The sequence below is a fragment of the Beta vulgaris genome, chromosome 9 (assembly GCF_026745355.1).
Source record: "Beta vulgaris subsp. vulgaris cultivar EL10 chromosome 9, EL10.2, whole genome shotgun sequence".
NCBI lineage: Eukaryota > Viridiplantae > Streptophyta > Magnoliopsida > Caryophyllales > Amaranthaceae > Beta > Beta vulgaris.
Genome location: NC_079210.1, coordinates 6,360,833 through 6,376,192, shown reverse-complemented (window position 1 = coordinate 6,376,192; position 15,360 = coordinate 6,360,833). Strand labels below are relative to the sequence as shown.

General features: G+C 35.1%; 1 protein-coding gene across 1 annotated transcript; it reads left to right on the top strand.

The window, feature by feature from the left end:
• The first annotated feature begins 12,014 nt into the window (after positions 1-12,014).
• On the top strand, positions 12,015-13,214 carry LOC104902989 (F-box protein SNE). The gene has a single exon (XM_010690953.4). It carries the CDS (start codon positions 12,449-12,451, stop codon positions 13,127-13,129), a length of 681 nt encoding a protein of 226 aa, XP_010689255.1. The 5' UTR covers positions 12,015-12,448; the 3' UTR covers positions 13,130-13,214.
• Positions 13,215-15,360: the final 2,146 nt, after the last annotated feature.

Here is a 15,360-nt window from a genome sequence, read left to right as displayed (position 1 = left end):
CTGGTTAGCTGGATTCCAGAAAAATGCTTTTCAAATGGAGCCCCAATACACAAGTCCAACTCTATAAAGAACAAGTCTCAATGACATTAAACAAGTGGGGCTAAAAACCAATGGTTCAAAACTTAATTACAAAAAGAAATGTAATGTCAATTCGAAGCTACTGAAGTTATTGATAATTAAATATGTGCTCTTTGTCTTACAATATACTACTTGGGTTTTTTTTTAGGACCCAAGTCTTAAAACCAAGGGACAGATTTGATGGAATAGTATATTGTATTATTTTTTTGACGAACTATCAAATCTTTCATGTGAAGATCTTCATTGATTTATTATTGGGGACTCAGGGTAGCTAGTGGTGTGGTGTCTGATTATTATTTGTCTTAGGGCAGCATAGGATCCTCACTGTTGCCATTTAATTACCAAAGAAGAGTTGAACCAAAATTTTTAAATAGTGTATGTAAGTCCTACTATTAAACAAGGATATGTGAAGACAATAATTAAAGATTGACCTTATTATGAGTCAAACAGACATCCATGTCTCTGAATAGATTCTTTGAATTCTTAACCTAAGATTGCGGAAGTGTACAAGCTTATGGATTATACAAGGAATTTTGAATGCCTTGGAAGTTGGATATCTTTAGCTATTAGTAGATGGGACTAGAGCTGTCAAAAAATGACCTGATCTGATAACCCGACTTGAACCTGTAACGACCTGTAACTGACTTGCACCTGAAATTTTGGCAAAACAGGTCACCTGTAACCTGACTATAATAACTGGTATCTGCTCTTGACCCGATATTCTATGACCTGAACCTGAACCGATACCCGTCCAAAAAAGATCGATAACTGAAATGATCTGACCCGACAACGATCTGAACCTGATTCGACACCTAACCTGATTAGGACCTGAAACTGATTATAACTCGACGTAACTTGTAATTAACCCGACATGTTACGACCTGTTACCTGATTTTACTAAACCTGTTGCGACCTGGTACATTATTTTACCTGACTTGTTGCTACATGTTACCCGATTTTACCCGACTTGTTGATTGGTGATAGCTCAACTTGTCAATTATTTCACCACATAGTAACATAAATCATATAACACTACTATAAAAGGTATATAACTAGATGAACTATTCAAGCATTGCTTTTCAATGAAATCTTAAATAATGATACAAATTTGAAGCAACGCCACACAAAATTCATGACATGTTCCGTGCTCGAAGCAACCCGAAAGTGACCTGAAATCAAGTATGGTACAACCCGATAACTACCAACCTGAACCCAACTCGAAACTGGCCCTAACCGCTATTGTTCTGACCTGATAAGTATCCGACCCACGCATGACCTGAACCTGAAAGCACCTGCTACAAACCTGCAATGAACCCGACCCGACACCATATGATCACGAAAGATGACCTGTCCCGAAATTGACCGCGCAGAACCCGACCGAACCTGAAAGAAGAAATGAACCGAGACGAACCTGACCGGATTATGACCGTACCCGACCTGCACCTGACCTGTTTGATTTAATGATCTGATACGACCTGACCGAACATGACCTGAAACCTGAGATAACCTGACCTGAATCCTACTCAAGTAACTGAATTGACAGCTCTAGATGGGACTAACATATTTTGACAAATTCATTACACGGAAAAATTATACAGTGGTCATAAATAGATATAATAATGAATTAAAACGTAGTAATTAAGAATAATTTTAGGTTTTAGAGTGTGGATCTTGAATCATTTTCACTTGTTGGATTCTCATTGTCATATACTTCATATTATACCATATTAATGTCCTTACACTTATATATTCGATAATTGATATTACTTAGTTTATTAATAAGATTGCCCTGTTTACACCTCCTAAGTCTTACTGCATCGACATTTATGCTACTTTATCTCCATCAACTTTATCTCCATCACTATTCATTGTTGAATAAAGTTTTGTTCTTTTGAGATTAATTTCAATTATGTACACTTTACTTCAGTTCAACTAATTTCACTTTCAACTCTATAATTAATTTTGTTGTTGCTAAACCGTAATTATAAAAACTTTATTATTAAATATTATTATGTTTAGTTTTTCTAGTTCATTGTAGTTCAAATTAATCCACTTCAATTCATTACACTTTACTTTCATTCATTTCAATTAAATAAGCTTAAATTATTTACTATGTTAATTTTTAGCTTGTACCAGCATTCTTAACTCATACTTTAACAGCTTGAGTAATTTGATATTCATGAACAATTATTTTGAATATTAATATTTTTAGTTTATAGTATTATTTATTTATTTATTTATTAGGAAATGCATTTTTGTAAAGACATCTGATAAGTTATGGCATAATATCAAACATATGATAGCATCAATGGTCTATTGGGTCGAACCGAAATTGAATAATTTGGGTCATGGTTAGGGATTGACAGTTCGATAGCGCAAATGAACTGACTTAAAAGTGAGTCAAACATGAAGTTATCAAAATTGAACCAACCAAATTAATTTTTATTTTATGTCTACTTGTGTTACACAAAAATTTCAAAATTAGTGAAATATGATCGATCTGAATGATCTTTTTTCTTTGGACCAAATGCCAAATTTTGTGTTTCAAATTGTACCTCTTTTGCTTTTTACTTTCGTTTGTTATCAAACACACCACAGATATATGCACTTTATGGTGCAACATCGATATATCCAAGTGTAACCAACAGATAAAATTATTACCCTTCAAAAAAAAAAACAGATAAAATTATTAATTAGGGTAAATAACTATAGAAAAGGTAGTAGGAAATTTTCATTATATTAGGTTTGTAATATATTCTTATATATAAGAATGTCAGGGCTACTGTCATCAAGTTAGCCACAATTCACAATCATTTTCTATACATGCATGGTATAAGAGCCATCATAATATTAATATCACAGGTTCAAATCTCATCCTTTAAGTAGAATATTTAGCACCAATTATGAATGAGGTCTGTGGCACATCCACCCTCCATGCCCAAATGGCTCTTGGTGAGGGGATGTGATAGAGTGTACTCCTGAGAATTCAACCATCAGCTTAAACATTTAGTTGAGTTTGATTTTTTAACATGGTATTAAGGTAAATAACTATATAAAGGATAGTAGAGACTTTTCATTATATTAGGTTTGTGATATATTCCAATAGGTAAGAGTGTCCGGTCTACCATTATCAGGTTAGCCACAATTCATAATGCATGTAGGCATGTTTTTATTGCCTAAGCGGGATTAACACGTATTTGACCACCTCATTATAAGGATTTTATTGGAAAAATATTTTGAAGTCGCCAACAAGTCTTTAAAGACGGACTCATAAACCTAATTGGGTATTAGAAAATAATCTTAGGGACAACTTAGAGACTTATTTAATGTAGATTTCCCCATCATGACTCCATGAATAGTCAATGAACCATAGATCGAGTTCGTGGGTAAGGGTACAAATATGATCAAGAATCAAATTCGCTCATTGTTGGTTCTACTAAATAACGATTCATGTCAAGATTTAAATAACCACGCAATATATCAATGCAATCTAAAAATTAATCTATGTTATTTCATTAAACACGCAAAAGATTAATTTTTGGTGACATTTTAGGAAAAATTGTGAATAACCACCTGCCAGATACTCTTGTTTCAAAATAACCACCCCAATTTCATTTGCATTTAAATAACCACCTCTACTTAGCTTCACGTTTTTAAATACCCACCTCTTAACAGAAAAAGGTGACGCCGTTAACAGTGGGGCCCATTTTTTTTTTGACTGACCTAATCTCCCTCCAACAAACTACGCATTTCATACTTTTCTTCCTATTCTCTCTTTCCTCTCTCGTCTTTCTTCTTCAAACTTCTATTATTGTTTCACCTTCCCCTCCCCATTTTAAATTCTTCATTCAATTTTCTGGACAAGATTCTTTTTCTCTCTAATCTGCAACTTAGTTTTTTACAGTGAGAAGAAGGTGTAAGTGACGGTGGTGTTACTGCATTGTGTCGTGAAGTTGGGGCCCAGTGAAGTTGATTATATGCCCTAAACAAGGTAAAAAACTGAAACTTTAACCTTTATACTATACTAATCTATGTATAAATTATTCAATTAAGTAATTAGAAGCTTGGTTAAGCAATTGCTTTTCCGTTTTTGATTGATTTTTAATTGCTGCTGATTGCCTTATGAAATTGGTAGAATCCTAATTTTAGTTTTGTCCTTGCTAGAATATCGAAATATCAAATTAGGCTTCAAGTTGGTGGGGATTTTGCTAAGAAGATTATTAAAGGGAGGAAGGTGGTTCAGTATGGGGGGGGGGGTTTCAGTTACCTTAGTTATTATGCATCCAAACTTTAAGCACTTGACCCTAGAAATTTCATTAAAACCCTAGAAATTGCAAAGAACATACCTGAATTTGAGCTTCAAGAGGAATCACAGTGGAATTGAAGTAAATCTTTGCCAAATTTGTTTAGATTAGGTTTGTAAATGTTAGATATATATATATAGATATATATAGGTCAAACTCGAGGAAAATTGGCGGGAAATTTAATAAAAAGCATGTCAACAGGCCTCAGAGGTAACGGAGTCACCTTTTTCTGTTAAGAGGTGGGTATTTAAAAACGTGAAGCTAAGTAGAGGTGGTTATTTAAATGCAAATGAAATTGGGGTGGTTATTTTGAAACAAGGGTATCTGGCAGGTGGTTATTCACAATTTTTCCGACATTTTATTATGCAATAAAATTGTCCAGATTATCAGAATTTAGCATTGTGACATTTATTTAGGTTCTTTGATTAAAAAAATAAACATATGCAATGATGAAAGTATTAAACATTCAATCATGCATATAAATATGAATAATATAGAGAAAATAGATAATATAAAATAGAGATTGGAGAAGAATATACAAAATAACGTGAATTCCTCAAAGATTACATTATGACAAATAAATTGTTAGTAAAAAAGGAATTCAATTGGAATTGAGCCTTAGGAAAGTAAAACTTTCTCGTCTGGGTCTTATGTAACGATCTATAGGAGGAGCAATATAAAAGCTTCAATGCAAATCGATGGAGTTTGAATGTAGTTTAAATGTATTTGAATGTATGTGCTGGAGTGTTTAATTGTAATATGATAAATGTAAGTGTGTTGTTAAGTGTGTTATTAAGGTTTTATGAAGTGTTAAAGCATATCAAAAGTATAGGTCGAAGACAAGGTATTTATAGGAGAAGAAAATCGAAAACACTGCGAAGAGATAAGAAAAAAAATTATTGAGAATAATTAAAAGTATGAAAAGTATAATTAGGTATCAGAAACAATTTCATGGGTCTTTAAATTTGAGCTTGGATCTAATAAATAGATTGCATCCTTTTAAAACGTTCTTTGGGCTTTGATCGATTGCTCTTCTTTGGACCGGACAAATTAGGACGTTGTTATGTTTATCATTGAGTCCTACATGGGGATACATGATATTGTGTCCACACATAATCTTTCTTCGTTCTGCTTGGTGCATGAAGATGCTAGACAATAATTGGAGGGTAATTAACGATGAAAAACTACTTCTCCGATCTAAAAGTCAACAATTACGTAGGAGTGTTAATAAGGGGTCTAACTCATAAATCATATTTTAGAGTAAAACACAAAAGGCATACAATTGGAACAAATCTAAAGATTATGATTCTTCCATGTACGTTACCAAAGTTGTCAATTAGGCTACGCGAAGCAACCTACAATGCATCAACCCTCATTTTGAAGGACCTAAAAATCTGAATTTTATTTCATTTATCTTAGATTCATTGTTCTTAATCCTGATTATTCATGTGCTTTATTTTGAGAGATTCAAGACTAATATTAGTAATCGTGGAGTATGATTATTTTGTTTTAAATTTGTGTAGGACTTTCCATACCAAATATGGTTTATGACGAAGGTATTAATATATTATGATATAGTGCACTGTTTTTTTTTTTTTTTTTTTGATAAATTTCAATCCTCATTTTATTAACCAAATCATAATGGAAAGGGCTTCTACTCAAAATCAGGTATTCCCCCACTAGGTGGGCGAAGTTTTTATAGTGCTTTCGCAAACCCAATAGAGAGGATTCCCAATCCATTTAACTGTTACATCCACATCTAATACAAGAATTTTCCACATTTGAATCATACTAAGAAAAACAAACAAGTTGCTGCATACATTGATGAGAGTGAACTGATCAAACTGATTTTCCACTACCCAGCTGAGGCAATGGTTTAAAGCCACGCAATGAATTCCGATCTACGATGGAGCCCTTGTTTAGCTAATGAATCTGCCACAAAATTGGCGTTTCTTCGCTTGTGAGTAATCGAGATCTTCAAGCCCTTCTTTTTTGCATTTCGTATGAAGTTAAGATGGAATTTCATATTCCATGGACCTCCAATCTCACTATTACACCATAGCACCGCATTTGATGAATCCGATTCAAGAATTATCTCCCGATTTTTTATGGCATTAGAGGCTAGGGAGATTGCGATTGCTCCATGAATGGCAAGGACCTCCGCGTAATTTATTTCAATGAATGGTATTGGAGTGGAAAATAAGCACATGAACCTCCCTTGGTGATCCCGCAAGACGCCTCCAATGGCCGAACATGAGGTCGAGGCATTTACCGACGCATCAACATTCCACTTGACTTGATTAATATCTGGCGGCAGCCATGTTACTTCTGTGGCAGAGATGCTTGTATTATTCAACAAAGCTGCCTTCCCATACCACACCAAACACGAAGGGTTTCTTTGGATGTCGAGAGGTGAATATGGAAACTCATCATTCCAACCCGATATCAACCATCCTAGCCTAAGAAGGATAACATCTTGTAGATTGCTTGATGATGTGCTGGAGTTTCCAAATATACGGAGATTTCTTTCCTTCCATACGGACCATAAAATAATGAAAAAAATTGTAGTCCATACCTTTTTGAAGAAAGGCGGTTTTTTTGGGCTTTGCCATTGATCAAAAGCCTCGCGCAAATTGTTTGGGAAGACCCATTTGACTCGCCATAATTCGAGTCACCACATCCATAGTGACTGGGCATATTTGCAATGTAGTAGGAGATGGACACTTGTTTCTGGGCATGATGAGCATAAAGGACATATATCTTCTTCAATGGGGATGATACTCAAGGCTGCCAATTTGCTTCGAGTATTTATTTTTCCAAGTATAGCACTTCATACGAAGACTTCTATCCTGTGCGGGACAAGGCCTCGCCACAGGCCTTTGATGGCGTCTTGCTGCGGAAGCGGCCCAAGTTTATCTAGTTCCAATGTCACTGATTTCGTCAAGAAGACTCCAGCTTTACTAAAAGCCCATATCCACTCATCTTGTGTTTCATGGGCTGGGCAGACTTGATTTAAGAGAAGATCCAAATTTGCTTTCTCAAACTTATCCCGTGGACGTAATGTCCTTTGCCATTCAAAACTCCATACCCATCTAAAACCTTCCCAGAATCCTTGTGATTCTACCGTGGCCTTTTGATTTACCGCAATGGAGAAGAGTCTTGGGAATTGATTTTTTAGCGGTGCACCATTGATCCATGGATCAAGCCAGAAGAAAGTGCTCGACCCACATCCTACGCTCTTCCGCATTCCATTTATCAAGATGGATTTGGCGTGGGGATTGCTGAATATTGCGGCGCATAACTGCTTCCAAGGTCCTCCTGTGGAGGGAGTGGATATATCCGAGATCGAGCATGATGATGGATATTTATACTTGTCACGGATTACTTGGCTCCAAAGGGATGATGAATCATAAAAAAATCTCCATATCCACTTGCATAGCAATGCAAGGTTTTTGTGAATTATATTACCAATGCTTAGGCCACCAAGCGATTTTGGTAATTGGATGATTTTCCAAGATACAAGAGGGAGGCTCCTTTTTTCCATACTTCCACTCCATATATAGGAAGGAACAAGTGATTTTGTTTATTTTTTCCACAACTCCTTTCGGAATCCGAAAAAGAGACATGTAGTATAGTGGGAGGTTTGCTAGGGACGACTTGATAAGGGTGATTCTTCCTCCAATTGACAACATCTTCCCCTTCCATGTTGCAAGTTTTTTTGTCAATTTTTCTATGATGGGATCCCATGCTTGAATTCGAGCTAGATTACCACCAATTGGTAATCCAAGATACATGAATGATATGTTGCCGGTCTTGCATAGTAAGGAGTTTGCCACGCCTTGAAGCCATGATTGAGATGTGTTGATTCCCATTAGAGAACTCTTGTGGAAGTTTACTTGAAGCCCCGAAGCTAAATGGAATAAGATGAGGGCAAGTTTGACATTTTTGAGTGACTCAAAGCTTGCATCACAAAATATAAGAGTGTCGTCCGTATATTGCAAATGAGTGATTGCAAGGCCGTTTTTTCCAATCTCCACACCCTTCCACAAGTTCATACTAGCCGCCTTTTTGATCAATTGATTCAGGGCTTCCGTTACTAACACAAAAAGAAAGGGGGATAGAGGATCACCTTGGCGAAGTCCTCTTTGTAATTTGAAAGGTTCACTAGGGGAGCCATTGATTAGGATTGATGCGGACGCCGTAGTCACACATGCCATGATCCACTCACACCATTAAGGAGGAAAGTCCATTTTTTCAAGTATCCACTGTAAAAAATTCCACGATACGCTATCATAAGCCTTGTGAAAATCTAGCTTTAGGAGGGTGGCCTCCTTTCCTTTTCATTTGCATGATTCAATTATCTCACTTGCAACTAGCACTCCATCAAGAATTTGGCGCCCTTCTATGTATGAAGATTGAAGGGGGCCAACGAGATCACACATTACCTTCTGAATTCTCCTTGCCATGAGTTTTGCTATTATCTTGTAGATGCATCCCACCATGCTAATCGGACACTAGTCCTTGAAGCTGGATGGGTTTGCAAGTTTTGGGATCAATGCAATGTATGTTGTATTGCTGCCTCAAGGAAGTTGTGCCGTTACCCAGAAGTCATGTACAATTTGGTACATATCTGCTTTGATGACGTTCCACGCACTCTTGACAAATTTGAAGTTGAACCCGTCGGGCCCCAATGCTTTATCTGAGTCACATGAAGCCACTGCTTCATCAATTTCTTGATTGGAGAATGGTGTGATGAGATATGCAGCCTGTTCTTGTGAAAGTTTGTTGAATTGGAGATCTTCAAATACAAGCCTGCTTGTAGATTCCTCTCGAAAAATTTACTTAAAGAAACTGACCGCTTCTGTTTTTATTCGACTGGGATTGTCGATTTTTTCTCCATCTACTTCAATGCTCTCAATTGCATTTTTTCTCCTTTTGATTGAAGCCACTGTGTGGAAAAACTTCGTATTGCGGTCTCCTTCTTTGAGCCAACGAAGTCGAGAGTGTTGCGCCCAGAACACCTCTCTTCTCTTCATCCATTCCCACAGGTCAGTTTGTGTCTTTTTTCGAAGTTCCAGTTCATGATTGTCAAGGTCTCTTGAGTTGCATAATTCATCTAAGGATTGGATCGATTCTTCAAGGCTTTTTATTTTCGACTCTATATTACCGAATTCATTGTGATTCCACATTTTGAGACTTGCTTTCACCATTTTCAATTTGACTGATGCAGGCTGATTTGTTGTGGTATTCCAAGTGCTTTTCACAATGTTCATGCACCTAGGGTCAGAAAGCCAGCAATTGAGAAATCTAAACGGCTTCGGACCCCAATTCTTGGACTGAGAGTGGACAGTGATCTGAGAGTCCCCTTTGTAATAGAGACAGTTTCATGGATGGGAATGTAGAGATCCATTCCGGATTTACCATCAATCTGTCAAGTATGCTTTTTGAATTACCACGAAACCATGTGAAGCCTCCATTGGTGGAAGGTATTTCTAGTAAATGAAGATCATGCATAAAAATTTTCAGGTTAGCTATTCCAGTTTGTGAATAATAAGAATGGCTACCTCTATCGGAAGCGCGAAGAACTTCGTTGTAGTCTCCAATTATGAGGCAAGGTCTTTGATTGGTTCTCTGGAACTCCGTTATTTCTTTCCATACCTCTGCCCTTTGTGACACGTCGCATGAATTGTATATGTTTGATATAGTGCACTGTTATATGTCCTATAAACAATCTTTGTTAATCCTTTCACTAAGAAGTGCATAATTTCAATGATGAAGCCATGCAATTACAATACTAGTTAAAACTAGATTCTTGTTTAACATAAAGCTCCTAGATTGAACAACAAATCATTAATAGGATTGATTAAAGAGTCTTAACATGATATGAGTTTTCTTGTAAAAGAAGTGAAAAGGTGTACTAGAAAAAGAGTAGCGTGTGGGTTGTGCATGAGTCAAATGAAGTTCTATGAATATATCAATTTTCTATGAAAACAAAGCTTTTTTTTTGTTGCATTAATTATCTATGTTACGTCTTGGTAGTCTTTATCACGCACTTCTATCCCTGAGACTCTTGAATACTCTTTTCTATTCTTCACTTATGTGTGAAAAGATAGAATAACCTAATTTTAATTACATATAACCTATAATTTTATGATATATTTAATTACTTAATTTCGATGATTTAAGCAATATAAATCATCATGGTTCTTTTTAAAATTAATATAAATCATTGTTTTAAGTTTTACTACGATGGATAAACCTTTTATATTGAAACATGTAAAAAGTTGCAAAAGTCAAAATTTACCGTTGGACATGAAAATTGCCCATGCTAGTAGTGGGAAGGCCTCAAAGTTTGCAACCCAACGTCTCCTCCCTCACCCGCTTGGCTAGGCTTTTACATCTTCACTGTGGTCCAACCTACTCTAACCCATTCAGTAATGTCCACACGTATAAAACAAGTAAATTATACTCCTACTAAACTTTTTGAGTTTTCTTTGTTTGATTGAAAGAACTTCATTTGTATTAATTAATACTAATACTATGATTAAGTCTCTAATAAAATATGGTAGCTGGCTACGCAAATAGGATCGAGTATGACAGTCTCACTAGAAGAAAAGACCTTTCTTTCGGCTAACAGCAAATTATGAAAAGAAGAGAAGTAAACTTTTGCTTTACTCTTTACACACGAGTGCTAATACAACAGTAATTATGGACATGCAATCAAGAAAGAAACAACAAATTCGACAATCCATTTGTCCTCCTTGTATATTAACTCTACACTTTAGGCTCTAGCTTGACATTAACATGATCTACATCTTATTTTTAAAAGCAAATATAATTATAAGGAAAAAGAAATATACAATAAAAAAAAAACAGAACAAATTTTGTAGATGTGATCATTTTGGCCCGGCCCGGCTCGTTTTTGGCCCGGGTTTTGGGCAGAATTTTTCGGCCCGCGGGCCGGGCCCGACCGTATTTTTTGGGCAAGCCAAAAATGACTTTTTAGTCTATTTTTTGGCCCGGCCCGTTTTGGCCCGCAAAAGCCCACTAATTTAGGCCCGAAATAGCGGCCTTTGGACACAAAAATTCGGCCCGGCCCATGACCACCTCTAGAATTTTGTATACCATACTTTCTCCGTTTAGAGATAATAGTTGTAATATTTCATGTTTTCACACTTTCCGATACATAGTTTTGAACAGATTATTAATAAGTAAATGTTATAAAAGTTGATATCAAAAATGTATACATTGAGAATAATCTAACAATATCTCATAGACTATATTGTTTCCTCAAATATAAATCAGCAAAGACAATCATTCAATCAAGTGTTATATGTGAATATATAGTAAATTAACGTTATGAACGGAAGAAGTATTATATAATGCATAAATTGGTAACAAAAAAGAAACTCGCAATAGAAGATAGATAGAGAAATAAAAAGACGAGCTCATATAATGAAAAGAAAAGTAAATATCAAATAAAATAACATATATACTATCTATTTTAAAATGGTCTGAAATAGTAAGTATTTTTTTTATTTTAAAACGGATGAAGTATACTAAAATGAACATTAAACAAAAATATATTAGACGATGATGCTCTCGAGGACCCCGAATGTATAGGTTGGCCTCTCCTACTCCTAACTCCAAACTCCAAACTCCCCCTTCTCCCACTCTCTCTCCTATTGTAGTATTGTAGCATTGTAGTATTGTAGTATTGTTGAAAGTTGAAACAAACAACAAAAGCAAGAAACAAACAGCTCTCTAGTCTCTGGCTTTCTTCTCAGTTGTAATGAAAGAAACAACAGAAAAACAAAGAACAAAAAAACACACACAAAACAAAGACAGAGAAAGAGAGAAAGACATACTAATAATATTGGTCCTTGAGTTCTTCACCCTTCACTCTTCTAACTTTTCTCCTTGGCCCCTTCTTCTCTCCCCTCGATTCTCTCTTTCTCATAAGTCAAATCCCTCCTTAACTCCCTTCCCTTCCCTTCATATACACACACACATACACACCATCTTCTTTCTTTCTTTTCTCCCCTCACTTCCACCAAAATCAAAAAATGTTGGATTTCCAACAACACTCTCAAAACGATCACAATAACACTAACACATTGTTATTCCTATTAACCCCTACTACTACTACTACTACTACTGCGACTACTACTGCTACTGCGACTACTACTACTGCTACTACTACTGCGACTACTACTACTGCGACTACTACTACTAAAACTTGTGCCGAATTTAAGAAGACGAAGAAACTCAAATTCAATCTAAACGATCACCCCGACATTCTAGTCGAGGTGTTAAAACGCTTAGACGGACGTTCCTTAGGTGTAGCAGCATGTGTTTGTCAACTATGGTGTTCTATTGCAACATCAGACGACGCCGTATGGGAGCACGTTTGTTTCCGTCATGTATCACCTCCACCTGGTGTACGCCCTCTAGTACTAGCACTAGGGGGTTACAAACATCTTTACATGGTTTGTATACGTCCGGTTCTTGGCCGCTTGAATAAGTCCGGTTTAAGGAAGTCCGGTCGAACCGGTAAGTGGGTTGGGCCGGGAAGTGAGTTAACTCGTCGAGTTTGGACGAGGCAAGGGGCCCAGCTTTTGTTATCTTTGTTTTGCGTTGATTATTATGAAAAGTTAGGAGAAGCGAGTGGCGGTAAAATTGAGAGTGATAATAATGCGACACCATCATCATCTCTTATGTTCTTATGTAAGCCTGTTAATGTTTGATTATTTTTAATTTTGATTTAATCATTCATTTGATTATTTGGGATTTTTATCTTATCGTTATAAACTTATAATTAAGTTTAATTAACTTCATTTCTTATTTTTACAAATAAAAAAAAGTTGTCACTTATTAATAAGTACTTACTTCTTCTTAAAAGAGAAAAATTGTTAGTTTATAATATTCTGAATTTTGTTTCTTGTAGTAGAGTAGGGCTTATTCTCTTTTACCTTTTTTTTTTCCCTATAACCCATTTAATTTATGTAATAGTAAAACTTTATTGGTAGTATAATTAAAGAATGAATATTTTATTGCATGTATTTATATGTAGTAGTATTTCATTTTCCAATTATTTGAAATTTTGTTTCTTGAGATTTTTACCTTTAAATAATTATAGCATTGTTTGTTCTAATAAATAAGTAAGCCTTGTTAGTTTATTCTCGCAATTGTCGACGGACGAAAACAGATTTTGGACGTGAGTAACTTGTGTACAAACAACCCTCAATAATTGAATGATTTGAGGATAAATAATTTTGATGAATATAAATTTTATAATCAAGGACGCTAATTTTAAATTATTCTTCTTACATATTTTTTTCGCTAAATATTCTTCTAAAAGTCATTCTAATTTATAAAATCTTAGTTAACATCGTGTACTATCACTCGTTGTGTATGTTGTCCTCATAAGTTGCGTTATACTTCTCTGTTTCTTTTTACTTGTAACAGTTTGACTTTCACGCTTGCCAATGCATAATTTCAACCATCAATAAGTTTAATTATCGATAAATAAAAATTATAAAAAATATATATTCGGAAAAATATACATTCAGACGAATCTAACAAGATTCCACATGAATAAGTTTTTCCTCAACTATAAATCACCATACATAAACTAAGTAGAGTTGGTGAATAGTGTAAAAGTCAAACCGTTGCAAGTAAAAAGAAACGGGGGAAGTATTTGACTAAATTTGACTTATTCATAAACTTATCGAAGTTGTAAGGTGAACTTATCGAAACTTATTTGACATTAACCTAATGTAATCTCAATTAGTATGATGAAATTAGATATAACATTATAGCTAGTATGAAATTGTGAATGTAGCAAACTTATAGACGTAAAAAGAGTGAGAGTGAGAACAACAGCAGGTGAGAGAATCTAGCTAAATGCCTAGACAACGTGCAGATTTAGCTCAAAACTATAGGACAAATTGTTCCAAGACAAGAAAGGAAATGCAGGTGCCTATCGTTTTACCAGCTCAAACCAAAGCAGAAGGGGAAAAAATTAAAGGAATTGGACTACATGCCAAATTGCTGAATATACTAGACTACTACTACTACTAGCAGATATGTTCATTGTTGAATTATAATTGATGGTAATGAATGGTTATAATAAAGTTTCTTCCACAATTTGGGTAAAACCTAGTTGAAGTTGGTGTGACATGATTTTGCTTGTTGCTAGAGTACATGATTGCTTGCTAATATTGCTATAACAAAGCTTTAATTTGTTTTTGCTAATAATTCCTTCGTCTCATAATATAATACTTGTTTACTCTCTTTTGAGGTCAAATTTTAAAATAAAATCATACATGCTAATATTGCTTGCTAGAGTACATGATTGCTTGCTAATATTGCTATACATGATCATACATTCTCATTTATATATATAAAAAATCATATTTATGTGGGATTTTGTTAGATCCGTTTCAAACTTTCAATGTGTAATTTCATAATAATAACTTTTTATATTTTTTATTAATAAGAAATTGAAGATATTGAAGGTCAAATGTATATATTAGAGACTATATAAAAAAGAAACAGCACTATATTTATGGGACCGAGAGAGTACAAAATAACTTCGGTATTATTTGGCATGAGATGGTTGCAGAAAATATCCCCTACCGCCATTTAAAATCCTATGTGTTACAACCAAATTTCTTTTCTACCAATTAAAATACTTTAGAAGTAGCTTTAATTTTTCATTAATTTTCAATAACCCCTATTTCTTTTTGGAGTTGTGACTTGTTGTATATCCAGATAACGTAACGATTGTACCTGAAAGTTCGTGGATTGACTTATGATTTTGTTGTGCCTTGGTTCTTTTTGGACACCTTCGATTATATGGTCATAAAATCGGCCCAAATTGTATCATTTTAGTAATTGGTCTCCTTAGTTGGCCAGGTTTAAGTTGGGAAGGCCATTTGGGAATATAAAGAACTTGTCCCCCGACCCAGTTCAT